The following is a 27840-nucleotide window of genomic DNA, read 5'->3' as shown; positions in this document are numbered from 1 at the left end:
CTGGCAGGTGAGGAGGTCCCACGCCATGCCAAGGTGGAGGCAGTGGGGACTGGTGGGGAGCCGGGATCCGGAGGCCAGCGGGGTAGGCAGAGAGAGGGACTTCAGAGACTCAGTCAGGGGTGCATAGGAGGTGCAGGGTGTACAGACGGTGATGAAGAGGGGTAAGAGATGTGCAAGGGGTGCAGTGGAGGGGTGCTGGATATGTGGGGGGTAGAGGAGAGGTGTAGGGGATGCTGTGTTCAAGGGAGGGATGCTGGGTGTGGGGGTTGTAAAGGAGCGGTGCAGACTGTGGAGGGTGGAGGGGTTTGGATGTATGGGGTGCAGAGGAGGGGTACAGAGTAAGGCTCAGGCAGGCAGGACGTGTGTGAGAAGATGTGCACAGCTGCTCCAGGAGTTGCTGGAGCACCAGGAGCCCCAGGGATGGGGAGGCTCAGCCTGCATCCTGGCAAGAGATGATGCCCCGAGCTCATCCCCTCCCCAAACCACATGTAAAACACCCCACTGCTTTCTCCTGCAGGGAAAGGTCTCACCAGCTGTGGCCTGGTCAATCCAGACTATGCCAGCCACACCATCCTCCTCATCCTTGGCAATACCAAGGGCTGACCATCTCAGTGCTGTTTCTCTACAGTAAGCACCAGAGGAAGCACAAAAAGACACAGTGATGCCCAGGGAGGCGAGGGGTGCAGGGGGCTGGCCCTTTAGCAAGCCCCTGCCAGTGGGACAGGAGCTGCCAGATAGTTTGTCCTGCTGTTCTGGGGCTGTCAGGGGTCTGGGTGCTCTGGCAGGGCTGCATGGGACCCCCAAAGTACTCCTGGTGCCACCTCCATGGGAGGAGGAGGAGGTTTAGGGACATTTGGCCAGGCTGCAGCCACATCTCTGTCCCTGCAGGCAGAGATGCTGAACTGAAACCCGGTGTGATAGAGAAATTCAGAGACACCATGAGCCAGATGGGACTTTCCAAGGAACAGATGATCGTGCTGCCCAAAGCCAGTAGGAGCAACTGGCAGCTCCTGTCCCTGGGTCCTCCTTGCCTAGGGGTCCCCTGTTCTCGGCTCTTGCATGGAGCACAGAGCTGGTGAGAGGTAGAGGGTGATTTGGGCACCTTTCTGTGGCTGCTGCACTAAGGACCATGGGGAGCACGGCTCAACAGCCAGGGTGGTGGTTCCCTGAGATGCACTGAGCTGGGGCAGGCTCAGCCCTTGCAGGCAGTGCATGGGGTGTGAAGCAGAAACATTGCTACCAACTGGGGTACAGCACATCTTTCTGGGTGGGTGCTGAGCAGCTTTCCCCAGTGTCGCGTTACTCTTCAGGCTCCTCTCTGGAGCAGGAGATGAGCCTCATCCCTTGTTATCTTTGCAGAGGAGTGCACCCCACCATCAGAGTAGGTGAGCCAGAGCTCTGACTCTCCCATCCCGGGGCTGGGACAAGCCCCCAGCGTCTTCCCATCCTCCTGGCTGGAGCCCTGGGCACAGGGACTCCCGGTACAACTGCCCAAAAGCAGCCCAAAAGTGACCCCCCCACACGTGAAGCACCATTCTGGGGAGAGGCTGAGCATGAGATAAAGGCCAGAAAAGCCACCTTTTTCTTTTTTTTCTTTCTGCCAGGTAAATTGTAAGATCTGAAACTTGGCATTAGCAAGAGACGTGGCCTCAGCCTGTGTTTTGAGAAGCTGGGAACCAGCAGCCTTCTGCAACAGGCCAGACCCTTAGAGCTAGGGCTGGGCTTGTGGCGAGCAGCAAGCACTGCTCCGGAGCAGGGGAATGGGATCAGGACATCCCGGGATAACTCAGGCTGGAAGGGACCTTTGGAGGTCTGTAGTCTAACCCCTTGCCACAGCAAGGCCCAGGTTACTCAGGCTTTCATCCAGTGGGGGTCTTGCAAACTCCAAGGGTGGGGATGGCCTGACTTCAGTGGGTCCCTCTCTGTCTTCCCCATGAGAGCAGGTCCCACCTCACTGCTGGCCCCACTCACCCCCGATGGGTCAGTGCTGGAGGATCAGCTTGTGCTCGGGGCTGGCTCCCGTGGCTCCCCCCATTCCCCCCCCACCTCTTGCTTCCAAACAGAGATGTCCCATGGCTGGCTGTGATGCTGGGGAGTGCTGGGATCCTCTCAGAGATGCTTTGGGCTCTCAGACATTCCCTGTCCAGGTAGGCATCATGGGGTGGGAGTCTGCTCCCCGCCTTGCCAGGAGTCAAGGAGTCCCCTGGACACATGCCAGTGCACCCCCAGTTACTTCCCATTTGCTCCCACTGCTCTTGCCTGGCTGGGTAGCTGCAAGCTCGACGCACACACAGGGAAGAAGTTGCACCACCATCACCACCTGCCTCCCCCCGCAGACCCCCTCACGCAGGTGCCCCTGCTTGGGGCTGCCCTGGCCCTAGCACTCCTGTGCTGTCCTGGAGCTTGCTGGGTTTGCCTCTGCACAGACCCATTGCTGGTTCCCAGCCATTTGCCACGGGTGCCTTTTGGTTGCTTCTGGCCATAGCCATGCTGTGGACCTGTGGTCCAAGTCAGCTTCATAACTTTTCACCGCTGCAGATCTGGTCCCTGTGTCCTCACCCCACCAGAAGCCAGCCCCTGGCACTGACACCAAGAGGGGGAAGCTCCCGGCAGCTATGGGGCTCTGGAGAGCCCATGGTGGGGCAGAACCTCCACCTTCCTGCAGGGAAAAAACAGCAGGTTAAAGATGTGGTTACTGGCCCAGGCACGGGCACTTGCCTCAGTTCTCCCAGCTCCATCACCTGGTGCGCTTGCTGGTCCCAAAGGTGCATGTTAAAATTGAGAAGCAATTAATGAGTATAGAGCTCCAGCAAGCTAGAGAGCAAAGGAAATGCAGGGTCTTTCCTTTGGAAGTAAAATCCCCGGCTTGCCCAGACAGCTAGCAGGAGTGACAGGCCAATTAAGTTAAGGAAGAAAGAAAATTTTAAGAGATATCTATTCTGCTGGAAGCAGATGACAAGGCTGCAAAGAGCATTGTCCCCATGGCTGGCCCCACACTGTGCTATCACCCATCTCTGCCCGCACCTTACTGCACAGCTTTGGTGGCAGCGAGAGCGGTGGGTAGGTGGCAGCCCCTGCCAAAGCCCAGTCCAGTGTCCCCGGCATGCCGCACCCCCATCCGCTCGCTCTCAACAAACCCTGGAAAGCCACAGAGCAGGCTGACAACCTGCCAGGGCATCACTGACGCTCTAACAGGGCTCCTGCCGTGAGCGCTGTCAGCTGGGCCCGAGCCCAGTCACGTGGTAGGGCTCCAGCCATGGGAATCCCTCCACTGAGAATTAGGGACTGAAATGGCAGCACATGTCAGCCAGTGGGATCCCAGACAGTGGGTCCCGTTGAGCATCACATCATCTTGCTTGTGCCAAAGGCTCGGGTCTCTGCCCAGAGCATGGAGCTAGAGATCGGATGGGATACCTGGATTTTGCAAAGCTGCCTGTCTCAGCATCCCCTACCTCCTTGGGGGAAACCCTCGTGCAGCCCCGAGCAGCTCTGCAGTGCACAGGGATGCTGGGGACGATAACCTGGGACCCTTGCAGGACATGGTGGTTGGCATGACTGGGGCGTCTGTGGGGCTTTCCTGGGGCTGGGGGCTGTGGAGGCATGTCTCCACTGAGCACCCGCTGTCCTGCAGCTGGCTGAGACATTTGTGCTTTGAGGAAGACCCAAGGGTTGGAAAACAAACCCTACAGACATGAGCCTGACCCAGTATATGTGAAGAAGGTTAGGAAGGGAGCTCACCCTGTAGGGACCTGGGGATGTGGCTGTGACTGGGAAGGGAGGGGGTGTTTCAGCCATGCATGGCTCTATCCAAGGCCAGTGGCTGCAGCTGTCTGACAAACTCAGCGCTCACAGTCAGGTGCCACCGCTGCCTGGCAGGCAGGGGCATGATGCCTCCTGCCATCAGCCTGGGCATTGCCCCAGCAGCAACCTGACCCCCGCCCAACCCAGCAGCAACCCAGCCCCTCGTCCCCAGTTCATGCCACTCCTGAGCAGTAACTGGGGCCCAACATCCACCAGCTTCCCCTGACCTCTGTTCCTGGAGCTGGGCAGAAACAGCATCTCTGCTGTCCCGTGCTCCTCACCTCTGTGCATGCAGGTTGCATTTCTGGTTATGAGATTTATTGTTACCTGTACTGCCTGGCGTGCAGAGACACCACCACGCAAAATAGTGACGCCGCCAAGCTAATGAATGCTCAGAGCAGCTGTCCCACTCCAGCGGTTTGGAAAACGCTTGTGTTTAAAGGAGGGTGGTTTGGGGGGCAGGATAAGCCCAGTTTAGGTGGCCTCGCTGATGACCTTGATGGGACCTGTTGTCCCAGCGCCACAGCCCCTCGCCCTGCAATTTGGCCATCAGCGGGGACGTGGACACCACCTACGGCCCCCTCTGAGGGATTCTGCCCCCCAAGCCCACGGGGGTGTGCGTGGGGAGTTGGGCTGAGATAATGGGGGACGGCTGCGGGGATGCGTGCAGGGATGAAGGCTGCAAGAGGGGCGGGCCGGGGCCCGGCGGCGGGGGGCGGGGCCTACGAGCCCCGCCCCCGCCGCCGGGCCCCGCCCCGCCGCTCCGGCCGCCGCCGCCCGCAGCCGCCGCGGCCCCCACGCCCGCCCGCGTCGGTGGAGGATGGTGGCGGCCCGGGGCGCTGCCGCCCGCCGCGGAGCGTTACTGCTGCTGCTCGCCGCCCTCGGGGCCTGCCGCCTGCGCCTCGCCCGTGCTGGTGAGTGCATCTCCGTGTCACCTCCGTGACCCCCCCCACCCCGTCCGTGGGTTCCCCCCCTCGTGTCCCACTATGTCTGGGTGGCCTCCCTCCCCCGCGAAGGATCGTGGATGCTCGTGTTCCCTTCCCAAGGGACCCGCGGGGCCCCTCCCACGGCGAACCCGGTGCGGTTGCCCCCCGCCCCCCATCCTCATCGGGGCTCAGCATCCGTGGGTGTTCGGGCACCCAGCCCCCTGGGAGGGGACAGTGGGTCCCTCCCCGCACCGCGGCTCCCGTGCCCCGCCCCCCCGCAGCGTCCGGGGTGGGTCCGGGAAGCTGCCGTGGGTTAGGGGCTGCTCAGCATCCTTCCCCCAGGCAGCGTGGTCCACGCATCCGCACGGCCTGAAAGCAAGGTGGGAAACGGCCCGTGGGCTCCCCCCCCACGCAGCCCCACAGGGTTTCTCCCAGCCCACCCGGCTCCCAGCCAGGCCCCACAGCGCTCCGGGGGACGGGCAGCACGGCGCCATCGCCCTCCGGCCTCCTGCTGCAGGCAGGGGCCCTGGCAGTGGGTGGCATCGGCGCAGGGCTGGTCCACGGCAGCGGGTTGGGGTGGCAGGAGGTATCCACGGATATGGGGTCTGGAGCAGGGAGAGAGCATGGACTTGTGGGAACAGCCCTACGCTGTGGCACTCGTGAAGCACCTTTATTGGGGATTTTTAAAAAAAAAAAAAACCCAAACAAATAAAGCTGCTGTGGTGACCAAGCCATCTTAGGGAGCTGTCGGGAGGCTGCGTCAGGCCGGGCAGAGTGAAGGCTGCGCCGGGCCTGGAGCACCCTGTTTGCTCACCTGCCCAGAGTCACTCCCTCGAGGGGAGCAGCGGCAGCAGCATCATCACGCCACGGGGCCGAATCAGTGAAGAGGTGTTTCTCCTCTCTGCCGGGGCAGAAAAAATGCATGGCTTTCATTTCCCTCCCAGCAGCACTGCCTTCGGCTTTCTTTCTGTTTTCTTAAGGGTTGTTTTGGGGATTTAGGGTTTGGTTTTGTTTTGGATTTTTTTAGTTTTGGGGTCTGGGTTAGTGCGTTCCCCTCCTGGCAGCTCTAGCCCTGGATATGCGCTGTGTCCTCTCGCTCTGTGCCTGCTGCTAGGGTGCGCAGGGCCGCGATGGGCATAAGCACCACCCCTCTGAAAACCCCAACCAGCCCCGAGCATTGCTGCCTGTGGGGAAACCTGGGGGCTGCCCACCTGTGCCCGCACCGGCTGGTCGCACTGGCAGGGAGGTGCAGTGTCCCTGCCTTTGGGACAGCGTGTCTCCAGGCAGGTGCTTTCCGCCTCGATGGCCACAGGAGCCAGGGAGCGCCTCCTCACTCCCAGCATTGTTTGCGGATCCGATATTTGCCAGAGGGGTGGACGCCAGGCAGGCAGCCTGCCGTCAGCTGAGGATGGTGCAGCCTCGCCGTGCTCCTACCTGCTCAATGGAAGAGTGAGAAGGTGCACATTTTTTTTAAATCTCCCAGTGGTTCAAAACATCTGGGTCTTTCCATGCTGGGGGGCTGAAGGCAGAGGTGGGGATGCTCCTGCGCTCTCCCTCTTCCTGCATGTCGAGGCCAGGGTGGCCTGCCTGGGGGTACAGGTGACACAGGCTGCAAAGGGAGGAAGGAGATCTGGGTGGCTCTGATGCAGCCACTGGTGATCCAGCATAATCTCCACTGCCTCCAAATTTAAGGGGTTGGTGCAGGACAAGCTGGCTGGCAGTGCTGCTGGGGAGGGACCCCTCGAGGTGCTGCTCGGGGTGGCTGTGCCTGTGGGCTGTCGCGGGGGGGAGGTAAGAGAGTTTCCCCTTCCCTTCCCCTCCCTTCCCAGCACCAGCGGGCTGCCAGAGATGAGGCAGATGCAAGGGCCCTCACTCCACCAGCAGCAGCCTGCTCCAGTGGCTGGGTTATCGCACACTCTCAGCTCAAGCAGGGTTGGGATGGATGGCTCAACCTCTTTCCCCCAAGTGAAGGCTGGGGACGGTTTCTTTGCGATGTTTCCAATCACATTGTCATACCACCTAGAAATGTGGACAACAGCATCCCACTGCCAGTAGGTCGGGTTTGTGTGGCATGTGGTGGTGGTGAGTTCTGGGCTGGTTTCTCCTGGGGATGGCCAAGATGGTTGGGAGCATCCTGAAGGAGCATTCCTGGGATGGCTGGGCAGGGAAAGGAGTCACTGTCTTGTTCCCCCACAGCCTTCCTCCCCAAGCACAGTGGAGCAGGGGGAATGTTGGCTATTTCTTCCTGGTTGATAATTTCCCTTCCTGGATGGATGGGGCAGAGCTCAGCTTTCTCTGGGGATGGCTTCAAGGTGCAGATGGCAGGGCCAGGGGCAGCTCCCACTCCAGGGCATGCCAGTGAAGCTGGCTGCAGGTGAGGAAGAAGCAGGGGGAGAAGGTCCTGGACCACCATACCCGCATCTTCCTGCCTCTGCGGCTTCAGCAAAGCTTCTTCAACGGGGGCTGGCATCTCTTCCTCCCCACCTTCATCTGCCGGTGCTGCAACCCACAGGCCTCTGCAATAGATGCTATCTCCCAGGACGTAGCAGCACATGGCATAGTGACATCCTCGTCTTGCCGAGGGCTTGATCCGAGCTGGAGGAAGGGCAGCAGCTGGCTTTGGAGGTGGTGCAGCTGGTGGTTTAGTTTAGGTAGGTGCCCCTTAGTTGTCTTTTTTCCCCACGTGTCTTTATCCAGTGCACCCAGCTTCAGGCAGAAACACTTCCTCGCCTGTTTTCTGGCTGCATTTCCTGGAGCATTACTGAGAGTCAGAATTCTTACCTATTCTTGAGTAATTTGGTTGCCAAATTTCATCTATTATTATTATTATTATAAACAAAAAAAAGATTTTCCAAATGGGACGATGAGCGAGAACCTCTTTTTTTTTAATAACCCTGAAAACCCCATCGTTGCTGCAGCAGCCAGAACTTTGCATCAGAAACACACAAAGAAGCTGTTCAGCAAAAAATGAGTTGTCCTTTCTCGTCCAAGTGACCCATTTGGCCATATGTGAACTGCCGGCTCCTCACTGCCTTTCCTCCTCGTGCTGCTCCTCAGGGATGCAGGTGGGAGCACGGATGCTGGTGCTGCTACCAGATGCCAACTGCAGTGGCACAGGGACTTCTCAAGGTCCAGCGCTGGGCACGGCAAGACCGGAGGCATCCTCTATGAAGTCCTCATGGCTTAGCCTGCAGTGGGGTTGTCCATCCCTTGGCTTTTAATTTGCCTGCTTTGCAATCACTGTGCTGGGGAGGGAGCTGCGGTGGGGTCGGAGCACAGCAGGCTGTCCCCAGGGACCATCGTCCTGAATGCTGAAGCTGGGGCAGCTCCAAGCTCCTCTTGGGAGCATTGCAGCAGTGCCTGGTGCTTGCACCTGTGGCACTTGCAAGGGACTGGCTGCCCTGCCAAGCTTCCCAGGGCTCTGCCCAGCGAGTGAGCAGGGGGTGGTCTTTGAGCCCCCCAACATCGTGCAGGTCAGTCTGCAGAGAGCAGGTATTTCCAGCCCCAGCTTTTGCTTGAGACACAGAGAAGGTCATCTGCATACCCCTGATAGCGGTGGGCAGTGGTCCCACTTAGCATGCAGCCGCCTCATCCCTTTGAACCCCTCCGCAGCTGCACGTCAGGGTGTCCTCTGCCATGCTGGTGCAGACAAAGTGTTTCCCATGTAGCAGCTGGGGTCCCGCTCCCCCGGGAGCTGCGCGTTGCTCCTGAGTTTAATTTTCTGTGCGAATTTATTCTTGGAGATAACGTTCCCCCCACGTTCTCTGGGGTTACATTTGCTCGGCTGGCTCCCACCATGAGAAATGAGCCCTCGTGGGTAGGTGAGGTGTGCGGGGAGCTGAGGATGTGGTGCATGGGCATCCCATGGGGCTCCGCGGGTTGGTACCTGCGCCAGGGACCTGGGCAGGGCTCTGTCCGCAGGTATGGGGAAGGAGAACAGATGGAAAGAGGCCCCCAATCTCCATGATCCCAGTTCCTGATGCAGTCAGCATCAAGGAATAGTTTATGGTTTATGGAAGAGATGTGGTGAAAGCCTCTCTCCTTTCACTGCAGCTTGCTGGGGACCCCCAAACCCGTGTGTGCCCACCCTCTGGATGCTAGTGCAGGGAGAGCTGGAGCTCGGGGTAGGGAGACCTTGGTCCCTGGGAGATGCTGCTGTTCCGCTGTGGAGGGATCCACAATTTCCCTGGCAGCTCCGGGTGCAGGTTTGGGGTCTGCAGGCAGTCTCGGGGGTCTGGAGCGGGACCCTGGCCTAACCCCAAGGCTGTGCTGCCTGGAGGGGGCTCCCAGGGGCTGCCATGACCCAACAGAGCTGCCATGCCCCCCAGGGACCCCTCGCTCCCCAGGGGCACCTGGGCCCTTCCCGCAGTGCAAAGGGGAAGACAAGTCCAGGACGTTTGCCTGAAATGGCTCTTCTGGGCCATGGGGGTATTAAGGCAGGTAATCAGCTTAACTCTGCTGCATGCTTACGGGGGGGCACTGGGAATGGGAGGGGTTATGCTGATGCTGGGGACAGGAGGGGTGACAGCGTGGTAGGGGTACGGGGGACAGGGAGGTTGATGGTGCTGGGGACTAGAGGGGTGATGGAGATGCTGGGGATAGGAGGGGCGACAGGGTAGCAGGAGTGCGAGGGACAGGAGGGGTGATGGTGTGGCAGGGGCAATGGGGACAGGAGGGGTCATGGGGTGGCCAGTGTGCTGGGGACAGGAGGGATATGGGGGTGCTGGAGACAGGACAGGTGATAGCATGGTGCAGGCGCTGGGAACAGGAAGGTTGATGGGGGCTGCTGGGGACAAGTGGGGTGACGGGGATGTTGTGGATAGGAATGGTGATGGGGTGATGGGGGTCCCAGGGACAGGAGGGGTCATGGGATGGCCTCTTCCCGGGCACAAGGCGCTGGGTCCCCGGGCGCTGGGGACAGGAGATGCTGTCAGTCCCATCCCTGCATTAATCCCACAAACACGGTGCCCTCGGGCTTTGACCCCATGGGGGGCCCTGGGTCTAGTCCCTGATGGGTGCAGTGGCTCCCCCAGGCTGACTGCCCCCCAAAACTCCAGGGCACAGCCTGGCACTGCTGCTGGCACCAGGGCATCTCCCTCCTGTGTCTGGGCTTTACCGGCCACCACTACCTCAGGAGTGACCAGAGCACCAAATGGCAGCAGCAGACCTGTAATTAGCCGCTTCATGAGCTAATAATAATTGCAACGGGAAGAAACTGGCTGTTAAGTGCCTGGAGTGTGCTTTGAATTGGAGGAAGGAAGCACGGCAGGAGCAGGTTCCCACCCCTGCCTATTCCTGTCCTGGAGCACCAGAGCACTGCTGTCTGGCAGCTGCCTGCCCTAACCAGTGCACCCAGCGGCGTGTTGCTGGGGTCTCTCCTGCATGGATGGAGGGGGCAAAGCCTTTGAGGGAAGGAGGTTTGCTCTTTGGTGGGGGGGACCCATCAGTTTAGGTGGGTGACACAAGAGGTAACATGTCAGCTGGCGTGCTGGTGGGGACCCTGGCTCATCATGGCACAGGGGTCCCCTGGGCTCCTGGCCCCTGTTCCCTTCCTATAGAAAGGAGATGGTGACAGAGGTGGAGGGCAAAAGGTGGGGAAAGCATCGCTCTTGCTGTGCACCCATGGGTGCTGCCTGGGCTCAACTGGGGGTCTGCAGAGGAGCACTCCTGGGGAGCCTGTGGCTCTTGCGTGCGGGAGGAGCGTCTCTGCCTCTGGGAGCTCATCGTCTCACATCTGTCAGGGATTATTTCCCAGCCACCCACTAAGCCGGGAGAGAGGGTGGCCCTTGGTAGGCTGCCAGTAACATGACCCATCCTGAAGCCATATTTCTTGGCTTCCTGGCTGGAAAGGAGAGGGTTTCCCTGAGCTGCAGGGGATAAAACCCAAAAGAAATCTCCAGGTCCAGCTGTTTTGGCACCATCTGCAGCCCTTTTCCAGGAGCCCCAGGATGCTGCATTCACAAGCACTCCTGGGATGCAACTGTGCATCCCATGGGCCCCATATTTTCTGGGCTTACAGGAGGCCTCCCCATTTGCTGGGTTCTCTGCCTCAGCAGGACACGATGTCCTGCAAGCCTTTATTGCTGGTGGCGGCTGAGTCAGCGTGGGTGCAGCCCGGGCAGGGTGATGTGATGCATCCCCTGCTTTTCTGCCTACATCTTGCCTTGCATGTCCGCCAGGACACAGACTGCCTGCCTGGGGGTCCCTGCTCACGAGCTATTGGAAAGCCATAAGGGTCAGCCCCTATAGCCTCTGGGACCTGCCAATAAGTGACCATGTCCCCAAAGCCCCATTTCAGGGTGACCAGCTGGTGGGAGCGCTGAGGCCAGTGCCGGGCACAGGTTCAGACGGTGGGGGCAGGACAGACAGACTCCCCACCCCAAGCAAAGCCACCTGTGCTGTTGCCACCACCTCTGAGCTGCTTGAGGGTGTTTAATCAGCAAAATCATGCTAGTGCGTCTTTACCAAAGGCTGCAAAATGTCTCCCAGCAGCGTGGGATGGCAGCGAGGTGTGGGAGGGCTTTAGCTTTGCCAAAGAGCATCTGGCCCCAGTGGGCGCAGCGGTGCTTCACCAGGGAGCTGCCGTTCCAGGGTTTTATTTCCAGCCTGGCAGTGGGAGCATGCGGGAGTGTGCAGCTGCTCACAGGTGGCTGAGCTGTGCTGATGTGGCCATGCTGGCCCTTGGCCTGGCAGCTCCTTGGGTGCTCAGCTGGGGGAGGTGAGCTTGCGTCTCTCACCTCCCCACCGGCAGCGATGGGTCTGCAGGGAGAGCTTGCCAGTGGCCGTGGCTCTGCTCTGTCTCCAGTGTAGGCATGGCGGTGCTGCCAGGGCTGCCCATCCCCTGCGATGCCGGCACAGCAAGGGTCTGGCACTGTGCTGCGCTGCCCATCAGGGTCTCCCAGAGCACCGTGGGGATGCGAGGAGGGGTCCCCCTCGCTGGTGGAGCCACCATGCTGTGCACCCGGCATTAGCACACTGTGCTTGCGCCGGGCCAGCCCTGCTAACCCGCTTGCAGCAGCACCCTGCACCTTGGCCCTGACCACTGGCTGTTTCACCTGCCACACTGTGCCAAATGTCGGAGCCCATCCAGTAAAAAAGGAATTTAAAAAAACCCAACCCCTGCCCCAGCCCTGGTGAGCTCTGAACAGGCACAAAGCCCATTGGTATTTGCTTAAGCAAAACCTGATAAACAAGACTGAAAGTGGGTGGTTCAAGCTGCGAAGAACAGCAAGGTGCTTTTTGGCCTGGGGTGGCACTGGGGACAGCCTGGGGTCCCCAGGATGGGTGGGCACACACCCAGACAAGCCAGGGACAGTGATGCAGAGCCAGCGACAGGTTTGGGCAGGCAGCACCAAGGAAATGGCATATGGCATCTGGTTTTCCTTTTTTTTTTTTTTAAATTATTTCTTCTCTTTCTGAATATCTGAGGCAAAGCACTTGGGGCTGGAGACTGTGGGGTGACCCCAGCACAGCAGGGGATGCAGCATGTCACCCTCCCAGAGGTGGCACAGCCTCTGCAGGGCCGGAGCTGCCCTGAGCAGCTGGAAGCGGGCAGCAAGCCAAGGCTGGAGCTGCCAGTGCCCAGGGATAGTGGGGCTAGGGGACTGGGCGGGTCTTGCTAGGCTTGGTGCCCCACTCACCTGCTGGGGCACGTCCTCTGCTGCCTCCTGGCTCTGCCTGGTCCCTGCTTTCTGGAGCTGCAGTTTGCTGGAGCTGTTTCCATCCATCTGGGTGCCATCTCCCGTTCCTGCAGTACCCATCAATCCAGCTGCTCTTCCCCTGGTGCACCAGGTGGGTTGCCAGGGCAGGGAACAGGGATTTTTCTGGCTGGTTAAGTGGTTTGAGTAGCAATGACACAAAATCCTGCTCCCTCGGCCTGGCAGAGGGAGGCTGTCTGATGCTCCTCCTTCCCCCAGCCCCAAATCTCAGGAGCAGCTTGAGATTTTGGAGTGCTTGTAGATGAGGTCTGCTCTAGAGTGGGGACGGGCTCTGGGGTAACACCAGCAGTTGGGGAGGTGAAGTGTTTGGGGTTGCTGCGGGTTTGTCATCTCCCCACCTCTGGGGAAGCCTGGCTCAGCCCTTCCTGGCCCTCTGCTTCCCCCTTGGTCTTGAACCTGGAGGGGGGACAAGGCTCTAGGAGCCCACTGTGATGGCCTCAGGGCTGCAGCTGGCAGCTGCCCTCGGCATGGCTCCCATCTCCTCTGCTGTGCAGCCCCACTGCCTGCACAGGCCCCCACTTGCTCTGTCTCTTCCCAGCACTAGGTGCACACTGCGCTGCCTACACTGCCCGTACACTGGGGCTCCAGCACTGGCAGCCGTCCCCACAGCACCTGCTGGGGCTGGTGGCTCAAAAGCAGCCAGCAGTGGCATTTCAGCCAGGTGACTGCCCTTGGTGGCATTTTCCATCATTCCTGGGTGGGGACTCTGCCGGCGAGACCATCCCCTTGCGGGGAGCATGGTGCAGGCGAGGTGTTTGGTGCGCAGGCAGGGCAGGCGGGAGGGATGCTGCCAGGGGATCCCTGTGGAGACACCCCTGTCCCCCAGCCTGCAGCGCGGGGCTGCTGGCACTGTGATATGTCACATGTCCTTGGCCATGACATAAGCCATGTTAGGACCATGTCTGCTGGCATGCTTTATCAGCTGGGCCAGCCCTCAGCACCTGCCCAGCTGAACCGGAAAAGCTGGAAGGTAGGACACGAGACCCGGGTGGCCTCAGGGATGGGAAGCCCAGTGGCACGTGGCCTTTGCCTGGACAAATGACACAAAAAGCAAACAAGCACATTCAGTCGCAAAGAGCTCTCTGGTGGGCCAGCATGTGCCAGTGCTGCCGCAGGAGGGGGTGGCGAGGGGGGGCAGGCTGCATGGTCGTAGCTGTGCTGTGTCCTTCAACTCCAGGAGCAGCGTGACGTGGCCAGTGTCCCCCTGCTCCCAGTTTGCTGGGGTCGGCGTTTGTGGAGAGGCCCGCTTTGCTGCCTCTGTGCACAGGAGGGGTCTCCGCCTGCTGCATTTTCGGGGGCAGGAGCACAGCAGTGACGTGAGCGGCTGCAGGCAGCGGCAGGGCTCCCGCGGGGGCTGCTGGAGCAGTGGCAGAGCCGCGTTGGCCAGGGCTGTGGTGCCAGTGGCTCTGCGTGGGGAGGGGGGATCACTCCCAGGGGTACCGCAGTGCCTGAAGCCCAGTTCCCCACTGCCTACTTTCCAGTGCAAGAAGCAGCAGGGCAGGAGGATACAGCTGGGCTCAGGGCCACCGGCACGGTGTCCGTTCCATCATCGGTGTGCATCACCTGTGGTCAGTGCGTGCAGTGGGAGTGTTGCTAGGGCTGGGGCACCCGCCCAAGTGACCCCAAGCATCCAGCCTGGCTTTTGCTCTATTATTTTGGCCACTGGCAGTTGAGGTGTGACCACCCAGCTCACCCCAGGGGCTGTGTCTCTGGGCACGGGGGGAGTGGCACTGGGGCTTTTGGAGCATCTGCCCCTGCCCTGGGGAGGCTGCAGGGCAGAGGGAAGCAAGACCTTGGGGGCTGGGGTGTGCTGTGTGGCAGCACGCCTGCCTGCCTGCCTGCCCGGGGCTGGCTCCAGCACTTCAGAGCCAGGAACAATTTGCAGAGCCAGGAGGAGAGCCCCAGACAGTGCCAGCTCACAGCAGAAGTGCTGGGAGGGCAGGCAGGCTGCAGGCAGGTCCCGCAGCAGGTCCCATGTCACCTGGCCAGAGGAGGAGGAGGAGTGACCTTGGAGTGGAGCTGGCAGACACCGTGCAGATGTGGGCTGCTGGCGATCTGCCGTGCCCTTGGCCATAGTCATCCCTTCGCCTGCAGCCGTGTGCCAACGTGCAGAGGCTCAACGTGGGGGCGGACCCCTGTTCCCCAGGCACCCTGATATCCCCCCAAGCCTGGCATGGCCCCATGCACTTGCTGCCATGCGGGGCTGGACCCCCACGGCCCTGGGGCAGGCTGCTCCCAGCAGGCAGGTGCAAGCTCCGTACCTGCTCATCCACTGCAGCTGATGCCCATTCGGCTCTGCCAGCTCATGCCACTGGCACCAGGGCCCGATCAACCAGGAGGCTGGGCGTTGGCATTGCCCATGCACTAAGCGGAAGCAGTTGGACCGGTGCTCAGCACTAATTAATTATCCTCTTAAGTTCACTTTTATCTCTCTATCTGCAGCAGTGACACAGCAGGGGCAGTTCCTGCCTTTCTGGCCACCTGGATGTCCTCCCTGGTGTTACTGGTTTGGGGTTTTTTTTTCCCACCTGTATGTTTTGGCACAAGTATTGAAAAACCGCTTCACCCAGGGCCATGACTGCCAGCAGCTCCATGCCTTGCCTGGCCATGGTGAGACGCTGCTGGACCCTACAGCATTTGGAGGGGTGCAGCAGGCACCCCCCGTTGTGGGCACTCTGCTTGCCCGGCACGGTTCTCCCCAGGATGGGTCCTTGGGGCTGAGGGCGATGTGCTGAGCTTTCCCAAGCAGATAACATGCCGGGGGGGGGTGTGCATGTGTGTGCACACCTCAGAGCTCGCACACCAGTGTTTCCTCCTGTGTATGGGGCTGTTCCCACTCACACACATCCCTGGCTCATGCTCCCCCACTGTTTGTCTTTCCGTGCTGGCTGCACGGTGTCCTGCTCACCCGCTGGCCTTGGGCTCAGCTCCTGGCTGCGTTTCTGCCTGTAGGGAGCCACCCTGCTTTCTCCAGCACCAGCGGCTTGTCCCAGCCCAAAGCCCAGTTTAACAGGTTACCTCTGGCTGTGCTGAGCTGGGCTTGCTGCCCACCTGCACAGGAGGTTTGCACTGTGGCAGCCATGGTGACAGCGGTTAAATGGAGCATCCCCCTCCTCCAGATCCCCCCGGCACATCTGGGCAGTGGTGTGCCAGCTGTGCTGAGGCCGGTGCTAGCTTCGGACTCCATGTTATTGCATGCTCCTTTCACTTCGCCTTACAGCTGGTTTTCGCCATCCTGCAGGTGGGTCTGTGCTGCAACTGCTGTGTCCCTGTGCCCTGGGACCAGCCTGGGTCCCTCCTCCCCATCCCACCCATGGCCAGGCCGTCCCTCCTGCCCCAGCAGCCAGCGGAGCTGCCCATGTTGGGCTGCACTGATGCCAAGCGGGGAGCATGGTTGCGGTGGGGGGGATCCCAAATTTTCCCAGACTCGACAGCAGCCCCACAGGAGCAGAGGCAAGACTGGGGGGCTGCAGCCTGCATGCTGGTACTGGTGCAGGTGGGCAGCATGGCCATGGCATAGCCACTGCGGGGGTGGAAACGGGATGTACGTACTGTGTCAGCCCTGACACCCACCTTGGGGTGGGTGTGTGGGAGGGGGGACCCATGGCCAGGGTGCTGTGCCGGGTCTGGGGAAGCCAAGGGGTGGTGGGGAGGGTCAGGTACACCCTGAAACAGGAGCTGGACCCCACTGCCTGCCTGCTGGAGCACTGGGCAGGGTGGCACCAGCCACCCTGGGAACGTGTGGTTGTGCAGGGCTGGGGCAGGGAGGGCTGGGTGGATGGCAGCTCCCCAGGGTGGCAGCAGTCAGGGATGCCCCCATGGCTCCTGAGTGCTGGCATGGGGAGTGCTCACTGTGCTCTGGCACCCGGCCTGGCATGGAGGTGCCCACTCTCACCCACCAGCCCAGCCAGAGAGCAGCCGCTGGGCTTTGGGGTGGGCTCAGAGAATGGCAAAGCTCCTGCAGGACCCTTCATCCTGCAGGGTGCCCATGTGTGATATCTGCTTGCCAACCACCAATTGATTACGCATGGGGAGCTTAATTAGATCAGTGCCTGCCTGTCTCGCTCCTAATCCCAGCTCGTGACAGCTGGGCAAGCACAGCTCGTTCCTCAAACAGAGATAACAACTTTTTATATGTTCCAGGCTGGGGTTTATTTAACCGGTTGCTGCGCGCTGGCTCGGGGCCGCCCCCTCCCGCTGCCCTGAGGTGGCTCTGAGGTGGTTCTGAGAGTCCCGACAGGGTCTCATGGTGCTGGGTGGCTGCAAGTGCCCGGTGACCTGCGCCAGGGTGGCTTCCTCCTGCCAGTGAACAGCTCTCGGCAGTGCCTGTTTTGGGGGGACGTGCTTCCGTGGATCCATGGCACAGGTGGGGATCTCTGGTCTGTCCCCCAGTGCCCTACGGGGATGTGGCACGTCCCCACCCCTGGGGCTGCACAGTGCCAAAACCTCCTCTTGTACCTGAGCAGCTGCATGTTTTGATTGTTTTGTGATTTTTAAACAGTGGCCTTAAGAGCGAGCCCAGGGCAGGCGGCCGGGTCCAATTTCTGTGCTTAAACGCCTGATTATTTTCCCATTAAGCATTAATTCTCCCCCAGCTGCCTGGCCAAGTCTCACACCATCCCCAGGGAGCAAACGCAGCTCCTGCGGGCATGGGTACCTCTGCCCTCTGCCCTGAGCAAATCCCCTCCAGGCTGCTGTACCTGGTGCAAGGTTCAGCCAACACAAATTGCCACCCTAATTGCAGCTGCCAAGAAAATCCTGCCTGCAAGAGAAACCACTGCAGCAAAGGCAGCTCTGCCTTTCTTTGGCACTGTCAACCGGAGTGTGATGAATGCAGTGCACCATGGGGTGCAGCGTGGAGGAGTCTGGGGGCCATTGGTAGCAGTTGCACCCTCCGGTGAGCATGGTGAAATAGGGCTGTGCAAAGGGGGATTTGTTGTGGGTGGTATCCTGCTCAGCATCCCACATGTGTTGCTTTGGGGTGGCATCCCACTTGACACCTGCACCCTTGCTGGGGAAGCAGAGCTGCTGTGGTGGCCCTGGAGCCATCCTGTGCCAGGACTCTCCACAATGCCATGTCTGGGCACGGCAGCGGCTGTCCCCCTCAACCCTGGTGTGCTGCAGGGATGGGGGTGCTCGGGAAAGCCCCCAAAGTTGGGGTGCCCCTTCTCGTGGGGTGCGTGGTGCGCTGGGGCTGTCCCCGGTACTGCCGTCCCCCAGGGCACGGGGACAGGCAGACAGCAGGTGCTTTGCCCATGGTGTTGGCGTGGGCAGGCAAGGGCTGACAGGGACGACTCGGGGAGCGTAGGACAGCGCTGGGAGCCGGCTCCTGCCGTGACTCATCGCCGGGCTGGGGGCGGCCAGGCCTGGCCCTGCTCCCGGTGAGGGCCCCACAGTGGTGCTGTCCTGCCTGCTGCTGCCTGCAAGAAAGGTGTGGACATGGCCATGCATGGCAAGGTGAAGAGCAGGGTTGGGCAGCTGTGCACCCCACTCAGCTGTGTACCCCCCCTCCCCAAGCTGTGCACGCCCCCAATCCAGCTGTGCCCAGCCCAGGACACAGACACACTGAGCAGTACCCGGCTCCGCAATGCCACCAGCTCATGGGGGAGGGACATCTGTGTTTGTGCCGCAGCAGTGCCAGCAGTGTCACTGTCCGTGGCAGCAGGTCCTGCTGCTGTAGCTGAAAGCTGGGACCCCAGACTATCCCCACAGCCCCACGCCGCAGGTAGGACCTGTGCGTTGGCCCTTGCGTGTCACTGTCCTGGCTGGTCACCGTTCCTCTCTCCATCTCTGCACACGGTTTGCCAACATCACCTGGTCTCAGGACTTGGCTTTGTGTAGGACCCAGGGACTTTGTGTCCCCCCCACCAGGAGGTCCCACTGGCTTGAGCCAGGCTTGGGGGAGGAACAGGGCTGCTCCTGGCCATGGCAGACTGCCATGGCATCACAAGCGTGTTGGGTACAGATGAGGTCAGAGTGTGGGGGGCCCTTGCCTGTCCCTAGGTACCAGAGAGGTCCCCAGGTCTGGCATGGAAATGAGGTGCCCCATAAAGCCATGAGGGAGGTCACCAGGGGAGGCCTGGGTCCCTCCGTTTTCCCCTGTTGCAATGTCAAAAGGCATAGAAACTGAAACTGCTGCTCCTGTCTGTGATGACCTGTCACAGCTATGCTGAGGCTTTGTGGGGGTGTTGGTTTGGGTTTTTTTTTTGTTTGACAGTTACCACACGAGCATTGGTTTGTGTTGGTTGGATTTCAGCTGCCAGCCTGCTAGGCCACTGCCTGCATGGTGCAGGCAGGTGCTGGAGATGCTCATCGCTGCCAGCTCTGCAGGAGCTCTGCTCAGGGTGTCCTGCAGCACGCTGGGGCTTGGGATGGTGACACCTGAATCTTGAGTTGAAAGGGACCCATAAAGATCATTGAGTCCAACTCCCAGGTCATTAGAGCCCATACTTAATTGCAGTTAGTAAAGGCTTCGTGAAAGCAGAGGGGCTGAGGGGCAGCTCTGGTGAAGCACAGCTGCACCTGTTAACTGCAGCGGGAGCTGCCCAGGGCAGCTGAGTCCCATGGCCACAGACAGACCCGGGGGAGCATTTGACCCCTCTCCTCCTCCTGACCTGTTTTCTCCCATCCCCGCAGCAGCGTCGTGTCCCCGGAGCCTGGACTGTGCCCTGCAGCGCCGGGAGTTCTGCCCTCCAGGGTCCGGCACCTGCGGCCCCTGCCTGCCCACCTTCCAGGAAGACGACCGTGGGCTATGTGTCCAGAAGCAGCTCTCACCCAGCGGTAGGTGGACCCACCCTACAGTGGCCCCTTCTGCAACCCCCTGCCCTGCCCTTCCTGCAAACCTGCCTGCAAACCTGCCCCACACCTCTGCAGCTCCAGGAGGTTCCCATGCCTCAGGACACCCCCCCACCCCAGCAGCACCCCTGCTCCCCGTCCTCTGGCTTCCCCTCTCTGTGGCAGCTGTATCCCTGTGCAGACAGCAGCTCTGCTCCCTGTCACCCCAAACCCCAGCTCGACGCAGTTGTGGGGTGGTTTAGGGGCTGGCGGGGAGCAGGTGGGCCCGACCCCACTCATTGTGCGTCTTCCTGCAGCTGTGCCGGTGACCGTATGTGCCACTGGGCTCTGCCAGCACCCAGGGGCGCCCAGGAGCCCAGGGATGGGAGGGGGCCCAGGCGGCTGCCAGGGCACTCCAGGGTCTGCCTGGCTGCTCTGTGGTGAGGGCTTTTCAGAGTAAGGTACGTGGCCATGCAGAGCCCCACGCTTTGCAGGAGCAGCGTAGCGGCTTTCAGTGCACAAAGCTGTGACTTGTGCAGACCCTGTGGCCAAGGCAAATAGGTGCCCATGGCCTCACCCATCCTGGGGCTGAGCCATGCTGGTGTTTGGGATTTCAATACCTGGTTCCCATTGGTTTGAGATGTTGGGCTGTGGTTTGGGGCTGCCATCTCCTCTGGTGGTGCCCAGCGTCCACACCGGGAGGGTAGGAGTCAGCAGCGCCGGGTAGGAGCCCTGCCTGGTTGTGCACGAGGGCGCCGAGGGCTGTACCAGGTGTTATTCCCGTGCTCCTTTCACAAGGGAGCTGTGGGGCTGTGGTAGCCTGAGTGTCTGTGCTGTGCCAATGGGCAGGGAGACAGGCAGAGCATTCCGGGGGAGCAGCAGCCCGTGGTCACCTGTGCCACCCCGCACAGGGCTCTCCCACCCGCTGCTGCAGTGCATGGAGGGTGCTCCGTGTGCAGCCGGGGCACCTGCACCCCAGCTCAGCTACACAGATGGTGCTGGGGCCGGGCACAGGCATTTTTTAGGGTAACCCTCAGCTCCTCATGCAGCTTGGAAAGCTGTAGGCAGAGCTGTTTCTGTGCCCACAACCTCGTGGTTTTTTCTTGTAGATTCAATGAGCAGGTGAATTAAGACTGTAATTATGGCTCCACCCAATTATTATTGCTTTAACTAAAGTGGAGTGGCCTCTGTGTGTGGGGAAGGAGCCAGGACCCAGCTGCACCCTTGCACACTGCTCCTGGTGGGTTTCACTGGGGACCACCTGCATGCACGATGGGGGCTCTCAAGCACCTCTGAACCTCCTTCGTGCCTACTGCAAAGGGCATCAACCAGCGTCTTCCTCCAGCCTGCCCTTCTCTGCCTGCTTTTCACTTCCACTGCCCCCAAAACCCTCTTCCTAGAGGGATGTTAGTTTTTCCCCAGTGGGCAGAGCCCGTGGTCCCTCCTGGAGCCTGGCTCTTTCCCATGGTGGGCACCACGCGACATTGCCTGTCCCTGGCGTGGGCCTGAGCTGGTGCTCACCAGGCAGTGTCCCCGCTGGCACAGCCCTTTGCCCCCACCCAGAGGCCTGGGGAACTCCCAGAAATGCACAGGGTGGCTTGTCCCATGCTGGGCAGTGCGGGCCAGGAAGACAAGCACTGTCTTGCTGGGCTGTGGCAAGTCCCAGAGAGGCAGCTCCCCCTGCACCTGAGCTGCTGCCTGCATGGAGGGGTCCTCTGGGTTTTTGGGGAGGGGTTGCTTTGTGTTCTGGTTCCTGCGTCTTGAGCATGTTTGGGGTCCCACCGGGGTGCAGCCAGAGCTGCCCTTTGCCCATGGCCCAGCCCGTGCTTTGCAGTGGGTGGGTACATGAGGGATGGCAGAGCCCATCATGCCCTTTGTGCCATCAGCCTCCTGGCAGGAGGATCACCCCTTAAACCAGAGGGGAGATCCCCAAAGTGGGGCCATGGCTCTGTGCAGCCCTTCAGCTCTTGGGCAGAGGGGCTGGGCTGCACTGAAATGGGAGCAATGGCTGGGGGGGACAAGAGAGGGCATGGCACAGGGATGGGGTACAGGCTTGGCGTTCGGCAGCGAGCAGGGGTCCAATGGGCAGATGCCCCCTGCCACGGGCTCCACATCCACAGGTACTGAACAGCTTTAACAGTTGTTTGGGGTTTATTTTTTAATGTGAAGTCTTGGGAGTAAATTCCCTTCTCAGAAGGGCCGCACATGTGTCGACATCTCCATAGCAACCCTGCTCCATGCTGGCTTTGGCAGGGAGATGTGGCCACTGTAGCATCCTCACCTGGCTTTGGCAGAGAGATGTGGGACCATGGTAGCATCCTTGCCCAGCTTCTCTGGGACCATGGTAGCATCCTGTCCTGGCTTTGTCAGGGAGATGCGGTAGCATCCTCCGAGAGGATGCCAGGAGGATGGAGACCATCCCAGCTTGTCTCCAGACCTGTCCTGTTTTCTCAAGCAATGCCACACCTTCTGGCAGCAAAAGTGTGGGTACAAGAGAAAAAAAGGGGTATCCCCTCCTAAATCCTCTATTTTAGCATGAGGGGGAGCAGTAGCATCCCGAGGACGCCCAGCTCCTTTTGGCAGGGAGGCACCGATTTTTTCCACGGGTCCTTTTGCATCCTGCCTGTACCTTGGTCTGGCAGCAGCACTCAGCTGCCCAGTGCAACTGGGGGAACCTGCGAGGATGCAGAGGGGCTGCAATAGCTGCCTTTGGCGGGGGGATGCGGTGTAAGCAGGGGGGGCTGCTGCAGCTCAAGGATGCCTAACCCTTTAAAAGGGCTGCCCACGCAGGCATCGAGCCACTTGTGGCTGCCGGTGAAGCTGATCCCAGGATCCCCCAAAATGCTGCCAGCATCACGGTGCTGTGTGCCATTTGAATGTGCCATGATGGGTTTGCATGATGTGGTTTGGGCTGGTGGGTCCCGTCCCTGCTCCTGCTCGACTCCACTGGCACAGACCTGGGGCTGAGCCCCACTGGGCTGCGGGAAGTGCTTTGGGAAAGAGGGGGAAAAGGGGGCCCTGGCTTGTGGACCTGGGTGTTCCTCCCTCCCTGCTTGCTGTGCTGCCAGCAGCCAGGAGGGCATCAGCTCTCCTGGGGCAGGACTGTAGAAATAAGTGGATTTGTATGAATTTTGTGCCCTCCTGTGGAGACTGTCAACATCAAGTTTCCTCCACCCCGGGCAGAAACCACACATATCCCTTCTTGCTCCTTGCTGTCCCCAAACACATAACTGTAACTGGTGAGACCCCAGAGTTGAGCCCTGGAGACCCTGGGGAGGGGAAAGCCCCGAGAAGGGGCAGGGCAGGGAGAGCGGCTGGGCTGGTATGCTGTGTGCCAGCCTGGCCATGCCCTCCCTGCTGTAGGCAGGTGGTGGGAACTACCATGAGAGGGCACCCGTGCCCTCTGCAAGCCCTGTGCAAACCCTGTACGCTCCCTGTGTGCCCTGTGCATACCCTGTGCATACCCTGCATGCACCCTCCATACCCTGTGCATACCCAGTGTGCACCCTCCATGCCCTGTGCATACCTTACATGCACCCTGTGCTTGCCCAGCATGCCCAACTCACTGCAGCAGGGCTTGGGGGGCCTCTGGGAGCCCCCCCATCTCTGCTCCTCTTGCAGCAAAAGACAGGGCCTGGGGCAGCTGGGCAGAAATTGAGGGTTAGCCCCAGCCCCTGTTCCCTGGGGAGCAGCCCTGGGCCAGCGTTTCACCACAGTGTTTCACCTGCCTGCGGTGCCCGGCAGGAACTGGCCATTGGTGCCAGGCTGTTTCTGCCCAGCAAATGTTGTGGGGTGGCAGATGTGGCATCACCGGGGAGAAATCTCAGCTACCGAACAAAACAGGGGTGTGAGGATTTTTAGCTACTGAAAGGGAACTGGGCGATAAAGCTGGTTAATGCAGGTGAGCGACATGGCCTGGGCAGTGCTGGCAATGCTGGAAACCACAAACGGCACAACTGCCTTGTTTTTTCTTGTGCTGCTTTGCACAGCAGGAGGCTCAGAGTGAGCTGGGACCTGCTCTTGCTGGTTTTCCAGCTTTTTTTTCCCTTTTCCAGCCACATCACGTTCATCCTCCTGAAGCGCTGGCTGTTGCAGCTGTGTCTGCCCAAAGCCAAGGGGTGTCAGGGCAGGGCTGGGCTGTGTGCCCCACTGGTGGCAGCACCAACACAGTCCGGTTCCCCCAGGCCTGATGGTGGCACCACACATGGGCATGGGCAGGGCTGTCCCCTAGGTCCCATGGGAATGGGGACAGGCCTTTCCCTGAGCGTAATGGGAAGTGAGAGCCAGGCTGTCCCCATCCCAGGCACCAGAATGTCCCCATCCCAGGCGCAGGACTGTCCCCGTGAGGCACCAGGCTGTCCCATCCCAGGCACAGGGCTGTCATGCTCAGTCCCATGCCAGCCTGCCCACTGGAGAGCCAGCACCTTGGCACCATGGCACTCACCTGTCAGGCATGGCACTGGTGGCACAGCCCCAAACCTGGCACCATGGGGCTGTGGCGCTGCTTTGCAAATCACTTTGGGGTTGGAAATACCAAGGTGCAAAGAGCCGAGGAAGCCCAGGGCTCATGGGGTGCTCCAGCTCCTGCCAAGGATGGGAGGTTGAGGAGAGGTTCAGGGAGCCATGGGACACAGGGGACAAGGGTACAGTGGCTCTTCGTGCACTTGTTTAAAGCAAGAGTGTCCCCCCTTTTTAAACTGTTTTTTGGCTTGTGTGGCTCTGAGTCACAGGGCAGCTGAGTGGCCTTTGTGCCCAGCTCCGGAGGCAACTGGGGTTTATTTCTAAACACTGGGAGCGAGGACAGATTCCAGAGGAGATGTAATTGTTATAACCTTGAATTATCTGGGAAATGAGCTGCCAGTACCACCTCACCTTTGTATGCCTTGATTTACCCTCCAGGGCTTCCTGCTGGGGACAGCCTGAATATGGCAGTGACAGGGCATAGGGAGCAGGGATGGGGATGGGGACAGGGACGTCTCCTGCCTTTGAAGTTGAGTTTAATCCTGTTAAAAGCAGAGTGGTGAGCATCAGAGCTTGACTCTGCTTGGCGAGCCTGAGGACAGCAGCTCCACTCCTGCTCTGTGCTGTCCCCCTGTGGGCGGGCACCCCCTGGCTGGGGTCCTGCCTGTGCCCCACACTGGAGGGACACTCAGCCCTTTGTGGGTCCCCAGCATGCACCATGCTAGGGCATGGGCTGGGGCAGCCACCCATGAAATGTCCAGCCAGCCCCTGGGGATACATGATGGTCCTTGCTGCACAGGGCATCCCGACCCCTGCCCCAAAGGGGCCACATCCTGTGGGGCACTGGGCAGAAACTGGCCCCTCAGCTGGAGCGAGGACTCCCACCAGCTCCTGGACAGCCACAGATGAGCCTGCTCTGGGGTGGCTCCAGGCCGCTGGGCCATGCAGGACAGTTTGGGGTGAAAAACAGCATTCAGGTGTCCCCTGCCCGCTCTTGAAATAGCCCCGCTGCCTGCCACGGGTCTGCAGTTCACCCTGCCAGAGCTGCCCCTTGCACTCTGCAGCGGTGGGCAGCTGTGGGGTGTCTCTCTTGGTCCAGGTTGTGTGCTTCCTCGCTCAGGGCCATTGTATGGCCCCAGGTGCAGGGACATGGGGCAGGTCCTGAGCAGCAGGTGCTGGCAGCCTGCTTGCTCCTGTGGGGCTCTGCAGGACCGACTGGCTCTGGCATGGGGGTGACTGCGGCCGCTGTTGCTCCTGCAGCCTCCAACGTTTGTGGGGTGAAAAGCATCCCAAAAGTGGCGAGGACACATGCAGATCCCAGGTCTTGGCTTTGGGACCACCAGTGTGCCGGCAGGCTGCATCCAAGTGGGCTTGGACTCCAAACACATTTGCTTGTACTGGGATGTTAGCCCCTTCTCGGGGGATTCTGGGTCCAGCCCTGGGGCTGGGCGCACAGCCGCATCCCAGGGTGCCCGTCTCATGCTCACTCTCTCTCCCGGCACAGGGCGGACATCCATTCCCAGCTTGGAGGAAAAAATTGATTTTCTGGCAGACGTGCTGGCCAGGCAAGAGGCTCCTCGCCACCACCTGCTACGGGATGGCAAGCCCAGGAGTAAGTGCCTGCTCCCACCACTCTCTGCAGTGGTGCCGAGGACCCTGTGGCAGCCAGACCCTGCACCCCAGGCTGGTTTGCCCTCCAGAGCTGCCTGGGTACTGCTCTGCTCACAGCTCTGCCTTCTCCCACAGCCACCCTGGTCCCCACCAGCAGCAGACAGCACGTGGCCAGCAGGCTGAAAGAAGGGCTTCTGCAGCAGGGTCCCGCCAGCAGCAAGGCAGCCGCCACCCTCCCCACCTCCACCACCACCAGGGTCCAGAAGTTCCCGGTTGAGGCATCCCCCATCCCTTCAAATGACAATGTGGTGCTCGGTGAGACCCTGGGGACAGGCAGCTCGTGGGAAGGGGTTTCACATCCTCGCTGGGGAAGCATGGGCTGGTGGCACCGTGCCACTGGGCTCACCCACTGTCCCTCTGTGTCCCGCTCTACCTCTGCAGGGCTGATTGTGGTGTGCACAGTGGCTGGGATTTCGGCACTGATCGTGGCTGCGGTCTGCTGGTGCAGGTGAGCCGGGGGCTGCTGGTGCCAGCCAGTCCTTCAGTGTCCTTGTGCCCACAGGAGCTTGTTCCTGTGCTTCCCGGGCATGTGGGGGGGTTTGGAGGAGAGGCAACAGCTGTTCTTGTCAGTCCCCCTGCAGATACAGTGTCTGCTGGTCAGGGCTGGAGAACAGCAGTGGGACACCCCGTGCCAGGCACAGGTTCCTGGGAGTGGGTGGCACTTGGTTTGGGCATCGCTGTGGCACTGGGTGCTGACACACCCAGCACATCGGTGCCTCTTGCCCGGGCCCTGCAGGATGGACATCACTGTGCCTGGGGGTCCTACCTGTCATGGGTGCCATCGCAGGGAACAGGGATGTGGGTGGGAGGGCTGAGTCCCCCTAGGGGTCTCTGGCTCCCATATGGAGTCATCCAGGCCGGTGGCTCCTGCCGACCGCTCTCCATTCCCCTGGCAGGCTGCAGAAAGAGGTCAGGCTGGCACAGAAAGCGGACTACTCAGCACAGCGAGCGGCCAGCCCCCTGCCCTACGACAAGATCTCGGTAAGGCACCTGCGTCCCTGTTTGCAGGGTGTTTGGCACTGGGGCCAGACATGTGCTCTGCTTGAGGGGCTTCTGACATGGTGGGGAACACCCACCAGCCAGACTGGGGGCTCTCCAGAGCCCAGCCTCCATGCCTGTCCTTTCTCTCTTCGCAGCCCGGGGACAAGACGCTGGCTCAGAGTGCTCAGATGTACCACTACCAGCACCAAAAGCAGCAGATGCTCTCCATGGAGAAGTAAGCAGCCCCGGGAGCAGACAGCAGACCCGGTCACTGCTCCATGCCCTGCCATTGACTGGGGTGCTGCTAATCACCTCCCGGGCTTCAGCCCCTCTCTGCACCCTCTCCCCCCAGGCATAAAGAGGAACCCAAGCTGCCAGACTCGGCGTCATCCGATGAGGAGAACGAGGATGGAGACTTCACTGTGTATGAGTGCCCTGGGCTGGCTCCGGTACGGCAGGTGCAGCGCAGCCAGGGGGGACCCTGTGCTTGCAGGGTGGGATCCAACACATGCCTGGGATGTGCAGTTCCTTGCAAGAAGCCTTTTAAACATGTCCTTCATCAAACCCTGAAATGACCCAGACCCTCTGCTTCCCCCATGTGCCTTGCCCAGGTCCCACTGGAGCTCTCCAGTGGGCAGGAGTGGGTGCCCTGGTATGGGTGCCCCAGCACGAGGCCATTCCCTGGGGAGCGCTGCCCTGTGGCCTCAGAAGTGGAGAGCTGGAGCAGCCCTTGGCAGACCCAACCTGTCATCCCTGCAGTACCCAGGGACGTGGTCACCTCGGGCTCTTGGGCACTGGGACCGGGGAGCTCCTGGTGCCTCCCCAGCACCTGGACCGGGGACCTGTGACCCCTCAAAGCCAGGGGGGACTTTCCTGGCTGGCAGGGACCCCGGGGAAGGGCAGCTCCTAACAGCCCTGGGTACAATGAGCACAAAGAGACCCAAGAGGAGCCTTTCACATGGTAATGGCTGCGGAGCCTGGCCATCAGGGCCCAGATTAAGGGTCATCATTAGGTCTTTACAGGCCCATTAAAGGGCACTTGATGGCAGGCAGGCAGTCTGGGCAAGGAACCCCATTCCTGCCAGGCGGGGGGTCCCATCCTGGGGTTCTCAGCCAGGCTGTGGGGTCCTGTGCTAGAGTCCCCAGCCAAGCTGTGGGGTCCCATCCCATCCGGGACCATGGGTTTTACACACCATCATCCCAACCCAGCATCCCCGGCCGCTCCTGGTGGGGAGGCAGCACCTTTCCAGGGGTGACAGCAGGGTCCTGGTGTGTGTCAAACCAGCCCACGAGGTCCCCCCCATCCTTCCTCCTCCCTGCTGGGCTGGGGTTCAGACTCAAACCCCTTGGGACAGGGCAGCTTAACCCCCAGCTGGTTTCTGACCTCCTGCCTTTTCCTTCCTCCCATCCTGCTCCCTCCGCTGCCACAGACCGGAGAAATGGAAGTGAGGAACCCGCTGTTTGACGACTCCTCCTTACACCCCTCGAACCCCAAGTCGCACCAGTAA

General features: G+C 60.6%; 1 protein-coding gene across 1 annotated transcript; it reads left to right on the top strand.

The window, feature by feature from the left end:
* Positions 1–151: 151 nt before the first annotated feature.
* NPDC1 (neural proliferation, differentiation and control 1) lies at positions 152–27840 on the top strand. The gene is made up of 10 exons (XM_075716809.1): positions 152–161; positions 889–990; positions 19082–19225; positions 25185–25292; positions 25427–25606; positions 25733–25799; positions 26248–26332; positions 26488–26567; positions 26685–26781; positions 27763–27840. The coding sequence occupies exons 1-10, from the start codon at positions 152–154 to the stop codon at positions 27838–27840; spliced, it is 951 nt and encodes a 316-aa protein (XP_075572924.1).

The sequence above is a fragment of the Pelecanus crispus genome, chromosome 9 (assembly GCF_030463565.1).
Source record: "Pelecanus crispus isolate bPelCri1 chromosome 9, bPelCri1.pri, whole genome shotgun sequence".
NCBI classification, from domain to species: Eukaryota; Metazoa; Chordata; class Aves; order Pelecaniformes; family Pelecanidae; genus Pelecanus; species Pelecanus crispus.
The sequence above is the reverse complement of the archived record's forward strand: the minus strand, read 5'-3'. Positions and strand labels throughout refer to the sequence as shown.

Bases quoted from the DNA above. Each gene is read 5' to 3' on its own strand.
- NPDC1 (XM_075716809.1), top strand. The intron at 991-19,081 runs GTAGGAGCAACT...CCATCCCCGCAG, and splicing joins GATCGTGCTGCCCAAAGCCA to CAGCGTCGTGTCCCCGGAGC. The intron at 19,226-25,184 runs GTAGGTGGACCC...CTCCCGGCACAG, and splicing joins GAAGCAGCTCTCACCCAGCG to GGCGGACATCCATTCCCAGC.